General features: G+C 55.1%; 1 protein-coding gene across 1 annotated transcript in view; it reads left to right on the forward strand.

Annotated features, from left to right (window-relative positions):
- Positions 1 to 1,601: 1,601 nt before the first annotated feature.
- Positions 1,602 to 18,672, forward strand: part of ddx20 (DEAD (Asp-Glu-Ala-Asp) box polypeptide 20) — a 47,032-nt gene continuing 29,961 nt past the window's right edge. Inside the window, exons 1-2 of the mRNA XM_086011044.1 lie at positions 1,602 to 1,923; positions 4,054 to 4,168. Coding sequence (XP_085867170.1) covers positions 1,617 to 1,923; positions 4,054 to 4,168 — 422 coding nt within the window. The 5' untranslated portion in view covers positions 1,602 to 1,616. The remainder of the gene's footprint in view (positions 1,924 to 4,053; positions 4,169 to 18,672) is intronic.

Below are 18,672 nucleotides of genomic sequence, written 5' to 3' on the forward strand. Positions count from 1 at the left end.
GTCGTTAAACTTTTTCCGGCATTGGTCAGCAGTCCTGGGGACATCGCTGTTGGCTGTGACCCTCTGGGCGATTTCCCTCCAGGCTCTCCTGTACACCCTCTTGGGAGGCTTCTTGCCACTGTCCAGGAACAAGATATGGCTTCTCCTCTCCAAAGCCCTAACCAGCACCTTTAAATCATGGGCAGAGAAGCGCTGCACTCTCTCACGGGCCCTCTGCATCCTTGCTGGCGCTATTTCTCTCCAGCAGCAGTGTTTAGGCCTAGCTGGAGGGCTGCAGTATCCAGGGCGTGGCAGCAGACCAAGTCGACCCGTATCAGTCTGCACCGCCGGCTTAGCGCCTAAAGATAGGCGTGCAACGCCAGTTTTAGCGCTCGAGCAAACTCCTTGGCCAAAGCTACTGAATATCGGCGAAGTGGCCTCCACTTTCCGGCGGGCGCAAACTTTAGCGCCCGCCCGACTTTAACGCCCCAAAAGTGGCTATACTGAATTTCTAGGCCCAGGTATCATTCTAGTAAATCTATGTTGCACTCCCTCCAAGGCCAATATATCCTTCCTCAGGTGTGGTGCCCAGAACTGCTCACAGTGCTCCAGGTGTGGTCTAACCAGGGTTTTGTACAGCTGCAGCATAACTTCTACCCCCTTGTATTCTAGTCATTGCGATATAAAGGCCAGCATTCCATTAGCCTTTTTGATTATTTTCTGTACCTGTTCATGACATTTTAATGATCTATGTACCTGGACCCCCGAGTCTCTTTGGACAGCCACTGTTTTTGGCTTTTCACCATTTAGAAAGTGCCCTGTTCTATCCTTTTTATGTCCAAAGTGGATGACCTCACATTTGCTTACATTGAAATCCATTTGCCACAGTTTTGCCCACTCACTTAAAATTACAAAGGGATATTGATAGATTATGCTTTCATCTGCACTGCCTACAATGCCGCCTATCTTCGTGTCATTGGCAAATTTGGATATATGACTTTCTGTGCCATCATATAAGTATTGTGAGTAGTTGAGGCCCCAACACAGATCTCTGAGGGACACCACTAGTCACCACCTGCCAATTAGAGTACCTACTCATTATCCCTACTCTCTGTCTCCTGCCGCTCAGCCACTGTCCTAACCAGGTCAATAATTGCTCTCAATTCTGTGGGCTTCTACTTTAGATAACAGTCTCTTATCTAGTAAGGGGTGTGTAGTTGGACGTGGACCTCCCAGGTTAGTGTTTGGTCACGCCACAAGTATTTTGGTGAAAGAGAAAGAACTGCATTTCTATAGTGCCTTACACGACCTTGGGACGTCCCAAAGCACTTTACAGCCAATGAAGTACTTTTTGAAGTGTAGTCACTGTTGTAATGTAGGAAACGCAGCAGCCAATTTGCGCACAGCAAGGTCCCACAAACAGCAGTGTGATAATGACCAGATAATCTGTTCTAGTACTGATTGGTTGAGGGATAAATATTGGCCCAGGACACCAGGGATAACTCCCCTGCTCTTCTTCAAAATAGTGCCATGGGATCTTTTACATCCACCTGAGAGAGCAGACGGGACCTCGGCTTAATGTCTCATCCGAAAGACGGCACCTCCGACAGTGCAAGTTCTTTATTTTTAAACAAAGCATGTATTGGACCCTTGCGCTCCATCATTCTATCCCATTTCTCTTGACCGTGCGGCTCCAGGCACAGTTTAATGATTTTGCCGCTGCTCTGGTGGCCTTGTCCCTTGCATTGACGCTCCCATTTTTCCGTTGCTTGCAGGTTCTTGTTCTGGCACCTACCAGGGAAATTGCCGTGCAGATCCACTCTGTAATTACAGCAATCGGCATTAAAATGGAGACACTGGAATGCCACGTCTTCATCGGAGGGACCCCGCTGAGCCTGGACAAAATGCGGTTGAGGAAATGCCATGTCGCCGTTGGGTCTCCAGGTGAGTGGACCCTAGAACAGAACAACAACTTGCATTTATATAGCGCCTTTAATGTAGTAAATGTCCCAAGGTCCTTCACAGGAGCGATTGTCAAACAAAATCTGTCCCACGCCGCATGAGATATTGGGACAGAAAGAGGTAAGTTTTAAGGAGAAGAGGTGGAGAGGTTTAGGGAGGGAATTCCAGAGCTCGAGGCCTAGACAGCTGAAGGCACGGCCGCCAATGGTGGGTCGATGAAAATCAGGGATGCGCAAGAAGCCAGAATTGAAGGAGCGCAGAGAACTCGGAGGGTTGTAGGAGGTTACTGAGGTGGGGAGGGGCGAGGCAATGATGAGAATTTTAAAATTTAACTAGACAGCGTCTTGCGATTCTCAAGTTTGTTTTTTGGAGACCAAGGATGTTTTTGGGCCTTGTGGGCCAAGTCCAATCCCTGTGCTGAGTTAATACGAACAAATATAGCGCCGTTCATGATCTCGGGACGTCCCAAAGCACTTAACAGCCAATGAGGTACTTTTGAGGTACAGTAGTCGCAGTTGTAATGTCGGGAGATGCAGCAGCCAATTTGTGCACAGCAAGCTCCCACAAACAGCAATGGCCCAGAAATTCGGGTCCCCACGGGTGCGTACGCGCTGGGTGCTCGCGCGTAGGCCCAACAAAAGTGCTGGTTTCGTGCATGCGCGGGAAACTGGAACTTCCGTTCCCTTAAAGGAAGGGGTTCACAGGTCGAACGCGTGCGCCGGAGAGGTTTCTCCGGGAGGGTAAGTCTCCAGGAGTTACACTTTTAAAAAGCAGTCGCAAGGCCTGCTTTTAACAAGGTAAGTGGTGAATTAAGTAAAATTAAAACATTTTTCCCACAGGTTTATTATTTTTAAATACTTTAAAGAAAAGTAAGTTTATTTTTAGCCCTGTTAGAAACTGTAATTAATTTTTTCAAAAATTTAAATTATTGTTTAAAATAGTTATTTTATGTAATTTATAGTTATTTAAAAAATGTGATGTTTTTTTAAAATTTATTTGATGTTTTAGTTATGTTTTGGGGCTGATTTGAATTTACAGTTTTGACAGCTCTTCCTGTCAAATTTATGAATGGGCATTCCCTGCTACCATTGGCTCTCCATGGCCCACGTGATCCCATGGGACGCTTTGAACTAACTGCGCCCCTGGGATACACAAGCACTGCGCGCTGGCAGCTGGAGGAGGCCCAGGATCGGAATCCCACGCGGGCCCACAGCACAACGGCCGGCGCGCTCGGTAAGTGCAGGTCGGAGGCTTGCACCCGCGGGAAGCCCCCGACCCGAAGTTCTGGGCCAATGTGATTGAAGGATAAATATTGGCCAGGACACCGGAGAGAACTCCATAGCTCCTCTTCGAAATAATGCCATGGGATCTTTTACATCCACCTGAGACAGCAGACGGGGCCTCGGTTTAACGTTTCATGCGAAAGACGGCACCTCCGACAGTGCAGCACTCCCTCAGCACTACACTGGGAGTGTCAGCCTGAGTTATGTGCCCAAGTCTCTGGAGTGGGGCTTGAACCCACAACCTTCTGACCTGGGCGAGAGTGAGTGCTGCCCACTGAGCCATGGCTGACACCTCACGGCTAACGATAAGACAGCAGCCACGAGTTATTTGCCGGTGCTCGGTCTGCACAAATTTATGTGCTGTAGCCTGATCCTGCTCCTATTTCGTGTGTCTAATTCTGTTAGATTCAGGAGATGGTTCTGTGATAGTGGATTGGCGGTTAGGATCAGATCAGCCATGATCTTATTGAATGGCGGAGCAGGCTCGAGGGGCCGATTGGCCTACTCCTGCTTTCTTATGTTCTTATGTGTTTGTGGGATTAGGAACGGGCAAGGGGCCATTCAGCTCCTCGATCCTGTTCCGCCATTCAATGAAATTGTGGCCGATGTGTACCGAACTCCATATCCCTTAATACTCATAGCTAGCCAAATTCTATCGATCTCTGATTTAAAATGATTAATTGAGTGAACATCTGCATTTTGTGGAATTTTTTGGGGGGTAATATTTACAGAAAGTGGCAAAAAATGTAATTCCCCCCTCTTCTTGGGGCACATTCCAATTAAGAGTGGTCTCTGTATTTACTGAAGTGAATTGCTTCCCTTTATCCAGGTCGCATTAAGCAGCTGATCGAGATCGGCTTTCTGCCGACGGCCAGTATACGCCTGTTCATATTGGACGAAGCGGACAAGTTGCTGGAGGAGGGCAGCTTCCAGGAGCAGATCAAGTGAGCGAGCGTTTCCAAATCGTGACATGCGAAACATTCCTCTTAAAAACAAAGCAGTCTTTGCTGTTGAGGGCCAAGTTATTTTATTTGATGACAAATGATTTTAAAATGTAGTAATCCAGCATTTATAAAGTGAATTATCACATTGTCACCCAACATTGTCACAGACTGGATGCAGGGAGGATGTTTCCCCTGGCTGGGGGGGGTGCGGGGTTCTAGAACGAGGGGTCACAGTCTCAGGATACGGGGTAGGACATTTAGGACTGAGATGAGGAGAAATTTCTTCACTCAGAGGGTGGTGAACCTGTGGAATTCTCTACCACAGAAGGCTGTGGCGGCCAAGTCACTGAATATATTTAAGGAGATAGATAGATTTCTAGATGCAAAGGCATCAAGGGGTATGGGGAGAGAGCGGGAATATGGTATTGAGATAGAGGATCAGCCATGATCATATTGAATGGCGGAGCAGGCTCGAAGGGCCGAATGGCCGACTCCTCCTATTTTTCTGTGTTTCTAAAGCGAGTATTTTGCCACTGGCGCACAGCACTGGAAGGAAACGGCGCAGATGAACCTTTTCGACTACTGACTGTCTTTTGGAACTTGCATGTTAACTGCCAAAAAATAAAAGGGAAATCTCCAAACCCATCTGTGGCCCCCGTGGGAAAGGGGGAAACAACTCTCCACAAATTTCTCTTCCATTGGAAGTAGCATCATTGGAGGCTCAAATCATAACAGCAAGTGCTGGAGACACTCAGCAGGTCGGGCAGCATCTCCGGAGAGAGAAACAAGAACATAGGAGTTAACATTTCAGATCAGTTCTGACGAAAGGCCATCGACCTGAAACGTTCTCTCTGTTTCTCTCTCCACAGATGCTGCCTAACATGCTGAGTTTTTTCAGCATTTTCTGTCTCTCTTTCAAATTTCCAGCATCTATAGTCGCTGGCCCGGATATTCCGATCCCTACGGGTGTGTACGCGCTGTGCACCCACCCGTAGGGACATCGGGAATGCCAGTTTCAGGCGTGCACAGCGCATACGCTGGAAACCGGCATTTCCGGTCTGTCAAGAATCTTCTTGGCAGATCCTCCGGCTGCCTGGGAGAAGGGCCTCCACGGGCGGAGAGTTCCGCTTTTTGGAGACCCTCCGCCTGCAGAAAACCCTTACAATTCTAGCACCTGGTAAAAGCGACGTAAGGCCTGTTTTTACCAGGATAAGAGTTGAAAAAAGTTTTGAAAAAAATTTCACTGATTTATCATTTAAAAATACTTTTACAAAAAAAAGTAAGTTTATTTTTAGCCCCGTAAAAAACTTTAATTATTTCTTTCAAAATATTACATTTTTGTTTAAAATTTATTGTAATTTCAAGTCATTTTTAAAATGTGATTTAAAAAAAAAAAAAAAAATGTATTTAACGTTTTACTATGTTTTTTAATTGATCTCCATTCATATATTTGACAGGTCTTCCCGTCAAATGTACGAAGGGAGATTCCCTTCTGTGATTGGCTCCCCATGGCCCTCGTGATCCCAGGGACGCTGCGAACTACATGCGCTCCTGGGATACGTGGGCCCTGCGCACTTCACGTTTGGTGAGGCCCAGGAGCGGAAGCGTGTGCGTCCCGGGAGCCCTCGGGTAAGGGCGTAGATTTTTCCAGATCACAGGTCTCCGCCCGCGGGAGGCCTGCGATCGGAAAATACGGGCCATTATTTTGGTTTAATTGGAGGACCAATTAGCTCTTCATAACTCTCTTGGTTTCCTGCTCCCCTCTCGTAAATGCCGATAATGTTGGATTCCTGATGCCTTAGCTTGCCCTCTGGTATCTTGCCCAGATAGCCATGGTGATTGGGGCGGGGGTGGGGGGGCTTCAAACCCATCTATCAGCATGCTGGCTGTGCAGAGTGTCGGGTACACAGGAGTAGCTCATTCAGCCCCTCGACCCGCCGCTGTTCATTTCCCAAATGAGCACAGTGACGTAATAAAACTCACTACGCACTTGGTTCGAGTATAAAGCAAGGCTTTAATCAACTTGTTTCAGAACATGGAAATCTATTTGTACTTCACTAGTTCCTGTCTTACAAAGTGTCCTTGGGCAAGCTGGGCCCACGCCTGAGTATTTATACTCCTTGGACGGCGCCACCAGCTGGCTGTCCAGTGTTATTTCATGAGTCGTTTCTTCATGATGATGAGATTTATAACACACTACATTGTCGAGTAATATGTCACAGCCTTGGTTGCACAGCTTCCAGGGAACGTTGGTGCCAACTCCTCAGGATGCTCGAGTCTCCAATCCAAACTGCTGAGAAATACACAAGTAGAGCTTCTGCTTGTTTGACATGGAGTCCGACTCTCCCCAACTAGGGACACGCTCGACTTGCACCCAGGGATCCTGCACGCAGCTTGCTGCAAGTTAACACTTGGGGCTGGCCAAGTGAATCTGCAACAACTGCTGGACTTTAATAAATTAAAACCGCACTGCTTTCCAACAAATAAGTGGTAAGCTTCTCGCTGCTCGTCTAACTAGGACTACCCCTACCTTTTGTAGCGTTATCTGGCGCTGAGTGGACAACGTTCCAGCCCTCTCCCCAGCAGTGTTCCCTTTAATTTTATTTTGGGTGCCCGGCCCATTCAAAATACTGCACATGCGCAGTTTTTCCCATTTAAAAGCCGGCGAGCAGGCTGTACGTAATCTCCAGAGCGCCATGCGGCCGCGCAGCTTAAAGGTTCTTGCCATGGAGGGAGTGCAGCGAAGATTCACCAGGCTGATATCTGGGTTGGCAGGAATGACGTATGAGGAGAGATTGGGTCGATTGGGCTTATACTCGCTGGAGTTTAGAAGAATGAGAGGGGATCTCATTGAAACTTATAAAATTCTAACAGGACTAGACAGACTAGATGCAGGAAGGATATGTTCCCGATGGCGGGGGAGTCCAGAACCAGGGGTCACAGTCTAAGGATAAGGGGTAAGCCATTTAGGACAGAGATGAGGAGGAATTTCTTCACCCAGAGAGTGGTGAACCTGTGGAATTCTCTACCACACAGGGCAGTTGAGGCCAATTCATTAAATATATTCAAGAAGGAGTTAGATATATTTCTTAAGGCTAAAGGGATCAAGGGATATGGAGAGAAAGCAGGGACAGGGTACTGAATTTGGATGATCAGCCATGATCTCATTAAATGGCGGAGCAGGCTCGAGGGGCCGAATGGCCTACTCCTCCTATCTTCTATGTTTCTATGGAACATTTACAGGCCCAATCACCAAGTCGGGCTGCCGCTCGATCCACGGCTCCCTGGAATACTCCCAGCTGCCTGGCTATAGTATTGGCTCGCTGAGCTTGCTACTGTTATCAGCGATGTCATCTTGGAGCCAAAGGAGCCCTACTCGCCCCTCCTTTTATACACAGACATGTGTGCACAGGATAGTCGCTGCTTGATTAGACAAATATGTGAATGTTTGTTTGAGTAAAGCTGTTTAACTTTCCACAGAAAAGATCCTCTATAATATGAAGCCACATGTCCCGTGTATGTATACTTCAGGTTTTCTAAAGTGATGCTGAGGTTCCTGAAGACTTCTAGCCTTGATTATATAGGTTCTGCGTGAACTGCCACTCGAACATTCCTGAGCTTGTGAGCGTTGTGCTAAGTGTCAGTGTGTGAAGGTGCACCCTGATGTAGAACCAATGATTCGTACAGGTGAGTGTGTGACTGGGTTTTTCTGTTGGGTGGTGTAACACCTGGGCTTTGCCCCTGGCATTCCCCCCACGTGGTGATTTCCTGGTCTCCGCTGTGCTGCTCTGGGAAGCTGCCGAGTGGAAGCCCGATGCTTCCACGCATGGATGATGGAAAACCAGAGGGAGTCAGTCATGGTTCCCGTGCGCTAGCTAGAGCCTGACTAGGGCGCCGCTGGCAGGGTCCTGGGAGCAGCTCTCCTGTTGGCGGTCAGCTGGGGATGGGTGTGGTGTGGGGAAACTATGGGGTGGGAGAATGCAGCGAGAGAGAAAAGCTTTACCAGGTCGGGGGCGGAGAGACACATCAGAACAAACCAAGAAAATGCCATTCAACCCATCAAAGCTCATTATTCTTGCACCCTAACTCTCCGCTCTAACCTCGACCCCCTGCACCCTAACTCTCCACTAACCTCGACCCCCTGCACCCTAACTCTCCACTAACCTCGACCCCCTGCACCCTAACTCTCCACTAACCTCGACCCCCTGCACCCTAACTCTCCACTAACCTCGACCCCCTGCACCCTAACTCTCCACTAACCTCGACCCCCTGCACCCTAACTCTCCGCTCTAACCTCGACCCCCTGCACCCTAACTCTCCACTAACCTCGACCCCCTGCACCCTAACTCTCCACTAACCTCGACCCCCTGCACCCTAACTCTCCACTAACCTCGACCCCCTGCACCCTAACACTCCACTAACCTCGACCCCCTGCACCCGAACTCTCCACTAACCTCGACCCCCTGCACCCTAACACTCCACTAACCTTGACCCCCTGCACCCTAACTCTCCACTAACCTCGACCCCCTGCACCCTAACTCTCCCCTCTAACCTCGACCCCCTGCACCCTAACTCTCCGCTCTAACCTCGACCCCCTGCACCCTAACTCTCCGCTCTAACCTCGACCCCCTGCACCCTAACTCTCCACTAACCTCGACCCCCTGCACCCTAACTCTCCGCTCTAACCTCGACCCCCTGCACCATAACTCTCCACTAACCTCGACCCCCTGCACCCTAACTCTCCGCTCTAACCTCGACCCCCTGCACCATAACTCTCCGCTCTAACCTCGACCCCCTGCACCCTAACTCTCCGCTCTAACCTCAACCCCCTGCACCCTAACTCTCCACTCTAACCTCGACCCCCTGCACCCTAACTCTCCGCTAACCTCGACCCCCTGCACCCTAACTCTCCGCTAACCTCGACCCCCTGCACCCTAACTCTCCGCTCTAACCTCGACCCCCTGCACCCTAACTCTCCGCTCTAACCTCGACCCCCTGCACCCTAACTCTCCGCTCTAACCCCGACCCCCTGCACCCTAACTCTCCACTCTAACCTTGACCCCCTGCACCCTAACTCTCCGCTAACCTCGACTCCCTGCACCCTAACTCTCCGCTCTAACCTCGACCCCCTGCACCCTAACTCTCCGCTCTAACCTCGACCCCCTGCACCCTAACTCTCCACTAACCTCGACCCCCTGCACCCTAACTCTCCGCTCTAACCTCGACCCCCTGCACCCTAACTCTCCGCTCTAACCTCGACCCCCTGCACCCTAACTCTCCACTAACCTCGACCCCCTGCACCCTAACACTCCACTAACCTCGACCCCCTGCACCCTAACTCTCCACTAACCTCGACCCCCTGCACCCTAACTCTCCACTAACCTCGACCCCCTGCACCCTAACTCTCCACTAACCTCGACCCCCTGCACCCTAACTCTCCGCTCTAACCTCGACCCCCTGCACCCTAACTCTCCACTAACCTCGACCCCCTGCACCCTAACTCTCCACTAACCTCGACCCCCTGCACCCTAACTCTCCCCTCTAACCTCGACCCCCTGCACCCTAACTCTCCCCTCTAACCTCGACCCCCTGCACCCTAACTCTCCGCTCTAACCTCGACCCCCTGCACCCTAACTCTCCGCTCTAACCTCGACCCCCTGCACCCTAACTCTCCGCTCTAACCTCGACCCCCTGCACCCTAACTCTCCACTAACCTCGACCCCCTGCACCCTAACTCTCCGCTCTAACCTCGACCCCCTGCACCCTAACTCTCCACTAACCTCGACCCCCTGCACCCTAACTCTCCGCTCTAACCTCGACCCCCTGCACCATAACTCTCCACTAACCTCGACCCCCTGCACCCTAACTCTCCGCTCTAACCTCGACCCCCTGCACCATAACTCTCCGCTCTAACCTCGACCCCCTGCACCCTAACTCTCCGCTCTAACCTCAACCCCCTGCACCCTAACTCTCCACTCTAACCTCGACCCCCTGCACCCTAACTCTCCGCTAACCTCGACCCCCTGCACCCTAACTCTCCGCTAACCTCGACCCCCTGCACCCTAACTCTCCGCTCTAACCTCGACCCCCTGCACCCTAACTCTCCGCTCTAACCTCGACCCCCTGCACCCTAACTCTCCGCTCTAACCCCGACCCCCTGCACCCTAACTCTCCACTCTAACCTTGACCCCCTGCACCCTAACTCTCCGCTAACCTCGACTCCCTGCACCCTAACTCTCCGCTCTAACCTCGACCCCCTGCACCCTAACTCTCCGCTCTAACCTCGACCCCCTGCACCCTAACTCTCCACTAACCTCGACCCCCTGCACCCTAACTCTCCGCTCTAACCTCGACCCCCTGCACCCTAACTCTCCGCTCTAACCTCGACCCCCTGCACCCTAACTCTCCGCTCTAACCCCGGCCCCCTGCACCCTAACTCTCCACTCTAACCTCGACCCCCTGCACCCTAACTCTCCGCTCTAACCTCGACCCCCTGCACCCTAACTCTCCCCTCTAACCTCGACCCCCTGCACCCTAACTCTCCGCTAACCTCGACCCCCTGCACCCTAACTCTCCACTAACCTCGACCCCCTGCACCTAACTCTCCGCTCTAACCGCGACCCCCTGCACCCTAACTCTCCGCTCTAACCTCGACCCCCTGCACCCTAACTCTCCACTAACCTCGACCCCCTGCACCCTAACACTCCACTAACCTCGACCCCCTGCACCCTAACTCTCCACTCTAACCTCGACCCCCTGCACCCTAACTCTCCGCTCTAACCTCGACCCCCTGCACCCTAACTCTCCACTAACCTCGACCCCCTGCACCCTAACTCTCCGCTCGAACCTCGACCCCCTGCACCCTAACTCTCCGCTCTAACCTCGACCCCCTGCACCCTAACTCTCCGCTCTAACCTCGACCCCCTGCACCCTAACTCTCCGCTCTAACCTCGACCCCCTGCACCCTAACTCTCTGCTCTAACCTCGACCCCCTGCACCCTAACTCTCCGCTCTAACCTCGACCCCCTGCACCCTAACTCTCCACTAACCTCGACCCCCTGCACCCTAACTCTCCGCTCTAACCTCGACCCCCTGCACCCTAACTCTCCACTAACCTTGACCCCCTGCACCCTAACTCTCCGCTCTAACCTCGACCCCCTGCACCCTAACTCTCCACTAACCTCGACGCCCTGCACCCTAACTCTCCACTAACCTCGACCCCCTGCACCCTAACTCTCCACTAACCTCGACCCCCTGCACCCTAACTCTCCACTAACCTCGACCCCCTGCACCCTAACTCTCCGCTCTAACCTCGACCCCCTGCACCCTAACTCTCCACTAACCTCGACCCCCTGCACCCTAACTCTCCACTAACCTCGACCCCCTGCACCCTAACACTCCACTAACCTCGACCCCCTGCACCCTAACACTCCACTAACCTCGACCCCCTGCACCCTAACACTCCACTAACCTTGACCCCCTGCACCCTAACTCTCCACTAACCTCGACCCCCTGCACCCTAACTCTCCCCTCTAACCTCGACCCCCTGCACCCTAACTCTCCGCTCTAACCTCGACCCCCTGCACCCTAACTCTCCGCTCTAACCTTGACCCCCTGCACCCTAACTCTCCACTCTAACCTCGACCCCCTGCACCCTAACTCTCCACTAACCTCGACCCCCTGCACCCTAACTCTCCTCTCTAACCTCGACCCCCTGCACCCTAACTCTCCACTAACCTCGACCCCCTGCACCCTAACTCTCCGCTCTAACCTCGACCCCCTGCACCCTAACTCTCCACTAACCTCGACCCCCTGCACCCTAACTCTCCGCTCTAACCTCGACCCCCTGCACCCTAACTCTCCACTAACCTCGACCCCCTGCACCCTAACTCTCCGCTCTAACCTCGACCCCCTGCACCATAACTCTCCACTAACCTCGACCCCCTGCACCCTAACTCTCCGCTCTAACCTCGACCCCCTGCACCATAACTCTCCGCTCTAACCTCGACCCCCTGCACCCTAACTCTCCGCTCTAACCTCAACCCCCTGCACCCTAACTCTCCACTCTAACCTCGACCCCCTGCACCCTAACTCTCCGCTAACCTCGACCCCCTGCACCCTAACTCTCCGCTAACCTCGACCCCCTGCACCCTAACTCTCCGCTCTAACCTCGACCCCCTGCACCCTAACTCTCCGCTCTAACCTCGACCCCCTGCACCCTAACTCTCCACTAACCTCGACCCCCTGCACCCTAACTCTCCGCTCTAACCTCGACCCCCTGCACCCTAACTCTCCACTAACCTTGACCCCCTGCACCCTAACTCTCCGCTCTAACCCCGACCCCCTGCACCCTAACTCTCCGCTCTAACCTCGACCCCCTGCACCCTAACTCTCCGCTCTAACCTTGACCCCCTGCACCCTAACTCTCCGCTCTAACCTCGACCCCCTGCACCCTAACTCTCCGCTCTAACCTCGACCCCCTGCACCCTAACTCTCCGCTCTAACCTCGACCCCCTGCACCCTAACTCTCCGCTCTAACCTCGACCCCCTGCACCCTAACTCTCCGCTCTAACCTCGACCCCCTGCACCCTAACTCTCCGCTCTAACCTCGACCCCCTGCACCCTAACTCTCCGCTCTAACCTCGACCCCCTGCACCCTAACTCTCCGCTCTAACCTCGACCCCCTGCACCCTAACTCTCCACTAACCTCGACCCCCTGCACCCTAACTCTCCACTAACCTCGACCCCCTGCACCCTAACTCTCCGCTCTAACCTCGACCCCCTGCACCCTAACTCTCTGCTCTAACCTCGACCCCCTGCACCCTAACTCTCCGCTCTAACCTCGACCCCCTGCACCCTAACTCTCCGCTCTAACCTCGGCCCCCTGCACCCTAACTCTCTGCTCTAACCCCGACCCCCTGCACCCTAACTCTCCGCTCTAACCTCGACCCCCTGCACCCTAACTCTCCGCTCTAACCTCGACCCCCTGCACCCTAACTCTCCACTCTAACCTCGACCCCCTGCACCCTAACTCTCCGCTCTAACCTCGACCCCCTGCACCCTAACTCTCCGCTCTAACCTCGACCCCCTGCACCCTAACTCTCCGCTCTAACCTCGGCCCCCTGCACCCTAACACTCCGCTCTAACCTCGACCCCCTGCACCCTAACTCTCCGCTCTAACCTCGACCCCCTGCACCCTAACTCTCCGCTCTAACCTCGACCCCCTGCACCCTAACTCTCCGCTCTAACCTCGACCCCCTGCACCCTAACTCTCCGCTCTAACCTCAACCCCCTGCACCCTAACTCTCCGCTCTAACCTCGACCCCCTGCACCCTAACTCTCCGCTCTAACCTCGACCCCCTGCACCCTAACTCTCCGCTCTAACCTCGACCCCCCCTGCACCCTAACACTCCGCTCTAACCTCGACCCCCTGCACCCTAACTCTCCACTAACCTCGACCCCCTGCACCCTAACTCTCCGCTCTAACCTCGACCCCCCTGCACCCTAACTCTCCACTAACCTCGACCCCCTGCACCCTAACTCTCCGCTCTAACCTCGACCCCCTGCACCCTAACTCTCCGCTAACCTCGACCCCCTGCACCCTAACTCTCCGCTAACCTCGACCCCCTGCACCCTAACTCTCCGCTCTAACCTCGACCCCCTGCACCCTAACTCTCCGCTCTAACCTCAACCCCCTGCACCCTAACTCTCCGCTCTAACCTCAACCCCCTGCACCCTAACTCTCCGCTCTAACCTCGACCCCCTGCACCCTAACTCTCCGCTCTAACCTTGACCCCCTGCACCCTAACTCTCTGCTCTAACCTTGACCCCCTGCACCCTAACTCTCCGCTCTAACCTCGACCCCCTGCACCCTAACTCTCTGCTCTAACCTCGGCCCCCTGCACCCTAACTCTCCGCTCTAACCTCGGCCCCCTGCACCCTAACTCTCCGCTCTAACCTCGGCCCCCTGCACCCTAACTCTCCGCTCTAACCTCGACCCCCTGCACCCTAACTCTCCTCTCTAACCTTGACCCCCTGCACCCTAACTCTCCGCTCTAACCTCGACCCCCTGCACCCTAACTCTCTGCTCTAACCTCGACCCCCTGCACCCTAACTCTCCGCTCTAACCTCGACCCCCTGCACCCGAACTCTCCGCTCTAACCTCGACCCCCTGCACCCTAACTCTCCGCTCCAACCTCGACCCCCTGCACCCTAACTCTCCGCTCTAACCTCGACCCCCTGCACCCTAACTCTCCGCTCTAACCCCGACCCCCTGCACCCTGACTCTCCACTAACCTCGACCCCCTGCACCCTAACTCTCCGCTCTAACCTCGACCCCCTGCACCCTAACTCTCCACTAACCTCGACCCCCTGCACCCTGACTCTCCGCTCTAACCTCGACCCCCTGCACCCTAACTCTCCGCTCTAACCTCGACCCCCTGCACCCTAACTCTCCACTAACCTCGACCCCCTGCACCCTAACTCTCCACTCTAACCTTGACCCCCTGCACCCTAACTCTCCTCTCTAACCTCGACCCCCTGCACCCTAACTCTCCTCTCTAACCTCGACCCCCTGCACCCTAACTCTCCGCTCTAACCTCGACCCCCTGCACCCTAACTCTCCGCTCTAACCTCGACCCCCTGCACCCTAACTCTCCGCTCTAACCTCGACCCCCTGCACCCTAACTCTCCACTAACCTCGACCCCCTGCACCCTAACTCTCCACTCTAACCTTGACCCCCTGCACCCTAACTCTCCTCTCTAACCTCGACCCCCTGCACCCTAACTCTCCTCTCTAACCTCGACCCCCTGCACCCTAACTCTCCGCTCTAACCTCGACCCCCTGCACCCTAACTCTCCACTAACCTCGACCCCCTGCACCCTAACTCTCCACTAACCTCGACCCCCTGCACCCTAACTCTCCTCTAACCTTGACCCCCTGCACCCTAACTCTCCACTCTAACCTCGACCCCCTGCACCCTAACTCTCCGCTCTAACCTCGACCCCCTGCACCCTAACTCTCCGCTCTAACCTCGACCCCCTGCACCCTAACTCTCCTCTAACCTCGACCCCCTGCACCCTAACTCTCCGCTCTAATCTCGACCCCCTGCACCCTAACTCTCCTCTAACCTCGACCCCCTGCACCCTAACTCTCCGCTCTAACCTCGACCCCCTGCACCCTAACTCTCCGCTCTAACCTCGACCCCCTGCACCCTAACTCTCCTCTCTAACCTCGACCCCCTGCACCCTAACTCTCGGCTCTAACCTCGACCCCCTGCACCCTAACTCTCCTCTAACCTCGAGCCCCTGCACCCTAACTCTCCGCTCTAACCTCGACCCCCTGCACCCTAACTCTCCTCTCCAACCTCGACCCCCTGCACCCTAACTCTCCGCTCTAACCTCGACCCCCTGCACCCTAACACTCCGCTCTAACCTCGACCCCCTGCACCCTAACTCTCCACTAACCTCGACCCCCTGCACCCTAACTCTCCGCTCTAACCTCGACCCCCTGCACCCTAACTCTCCGCTCTAACCTCGACCCCCTGCACCCTAACTCTCCGCTCTAACCTCGACCCCCTGCACCCTAACTCTCCGCTCTAACCTCGACCCCCTGCACCGTAACTCTCCGCTCTAACCTCGACCCCCTGCACCCTAACTCTCCGCTCTAACCTCGACCCCCTGCACCCTAACTCTCCGCTCTAACCTTGACCCCCTGCACCCTAACTCTCCGCTCTAACCTCGGCCCCCTGCACCCTAACTCTCTGCTCTAACCTCGACCCCCTGCACCCTAACTCTCCGCTCTAACCTCGGCCCCCTGCACCCTAACTCTCCGCTCTAACCTCGACCCCCTGCACCCTAACTCTCCGCTCTAACCTCGACCCCCTGCACCCTAACTCTCCGCTCTAACCTCGACCCCCTGCACCCTAACACTCCACTAACCTCGACCCCCTGCACCCTAACTCTCCGCTCTAACCTCGACCCCCTGCACCCTAACTCTCCGCTCTAACCTCGACCCCCTGCACCCTAACTCTCCGCTCTAACCTTGACCCCCTGCACCCTAACTCTCCGCTCTAACCTCGGCCCCCTGCACCCTAACTCTCCGCTCTAACCTCGACCCCCTGCACCCTAACTCTCCGCTCTAACCTCGGCCCCCTGCACCCTAACTCTCCGCTCTAACCTCGACCCACTGCACCCTAACTCTCCGCTCTAACCTCGACCCCCTGCACCCTAACTCTCCGCTCTAACCTCGACCCCCTGCACCCTAACACTCCACTAACCTCGACCCCCTGCACCCTAACTCTCCGCTCTAACCTCGACCCCCTGCACCCTGACTCTCCGCTCTAACCTCGACCCCCTGCACCCTAACTCTCCACTAACCTCGACCCCCTGCACCCTAACTCTCCGCTCTAACCTCGACCCCCTGCACCCTAACTCTCCACTAACCTGGACCCCCTGCACCCTAACTCTCCGCTCTAACCTCGACCCCCTGCACCCTAACTCTCCGCTCTAACCTCGACCCCCTGCACCCTCACTCTCCGCTCTAACCTCGACCCCCTGCACCCTAACTCTCCACTAACCTCGACCCCCTGCACCCTAACTCTCCACTCTAACCTCGACCCCCTGCACCCTAACTCTCCGCTTTAACCTCGACCCCCTGCACCCTAACTCTCCGCTCTAATCTCAGCCCCCTGCACCCTAACTCTCCACTAACCTCGACCCCCTGCACCCTAACTATCCGCTCTAACCTCGACCCCCTGCACCCTAACTCTCCACTAACCTCGACCCCCTGCACCCTAACTCTCCACTAACCTCGACCCCCTGCACCCTAACTCTCCGCTCTAACCTCGACCCCCTGCACCCTAACTCTCCGCTCTAACCTCAGCCCCCTGCACCCTAACTCTCCACTAACCTTGACCCCCTGCACCCTAACTCTCCGCTCTAACCTCGACCCCCTGCACCCTAACTCTCCACTAACCTCGGCCCCCTGCACCCTAACTCTCCGCTCTAACCTCGACCCCCTGCACCCTAACTCTCCGCTCTAACCTCAGCCCCCTGCACCCTAACTCTCCGCTCTAACCTCGACCCCCTGCACCCTAACTCTCCGCTCTAACCTCGACCCCCTGCACCCTAACTCTCCTCTCTAACCTCGACCCCCTGCACCCTAACTCTCCACTCTAACCTCGACCCCCTGCACCCTAACTCTCCGCTCTAACCTTGACCCCCTGCACCCTAACTCTCCGCTCTAACCTCGACCCCCTGCATCCTAACTCTCCGCTCTAACCTCGACCCCCTGCACCCTAACTCTCTGCTCTAACCTCGACCCCCTGCACCCTAACTCTCCGCTCTAACCTTGACCCCCTGCACCCTAACTCTCCGCTAACCTCGACCCCCTGCACCCTAACTCTCTGCTCTAACCTCGACCCCCTGCACCCTAACTCTCCGCTCTAACCTCGACCCCCTGCACCCTAACTCTCCGCTCTAACCTCGACCCCCTGCACCCTAACTCTCTGCTCTAACCTCGACCCCCTGCACCCTAACTCTCCGCTCTAACCTCGACCCCCTGCACCCTAACTCTCCACTAACCTCGACCCCCTGCACCCTAACTCTCCACTAACCTCGACCCCCTGCACCCTAACTCTCCGCTCTAACCTCGACCCCCTGCACCCTAACTCTCCACTAACCTCGACCCCCTGCACCCTAACTCTCCGCTCTAACCTCGACCCCCTGCACCCTAACTCTCTGCTCTAACCTCGACCCCCTGCACCCTAACTCTCCGCTCTAACCTCGACCCCCTGCACCCTAACTCTCCGCTCTAACCTCGGCCCCCTGCACCCTAACTCTCCGCTCTAACCCCGACCCCCTGCACCCTAACTCTCCGCTCTAACCTCGACCCCCTGCACCCTAACTCTCCGCTCTAACCTCGACCCCCTGCACCCTAACTCTCCGCTCTAACCTCGACCCCCTGCACCCTAACTCTCCGCTCTAACCTCGACCCCCTGCACCCTAACTCTCCGCTCTAACCTCGACCCCCTGCACCCTAACTCTCCGCTCTAACCTCGGCCCCCTGCACCCTAACACTCCGCTCTAACCTCGACCCCCTGCACCCTAACTCTCCGCTCTAACCTCGACCCCCTGCACCCTAACTCTCCGCTCTAACCTCGACCCCCTGCACCCTAACTCTCCGCTCTAACCTCAACCCCCTGCACCCTAACTCTCCGCTCTAACCTCGACCCCCTGCACCCTAACTCTCCGCTCTAACCTCGACCCCCTGCACCCTAACTCTCCGCTCTAACCTCGACCCCCCTGCACCCTAACACTCCGCTCTAACCTCGACCCCCTGCACCCTAACTCTCCACTAACCTCGACCCCCTGCACCCTAACTCTCCGCTCTAACCTCGACCCCCCTGCACCCTAACTCTCCACTAACCTCGACCCCCTGCACCCTAACTCTCCGCTCTAACCTCGACCCCCTGCACCCTAACTCTCCGCTCTAACCTCGACCC

This window comes from Somniosus microcephalus, chromosome 18 (genome assembly GCF_052327205.1).
Source record: "Somniosus microcephalus isolate GS21.2 chromosome 18, FLI_Smic_1.0, whole genome shotgun sequence".
NCBI lineage: Eukaryota > Metazoa > Chordata > Chondrichthyes > Squaliformes > Somniosidae > Somniosus > Somniosus microcephalus.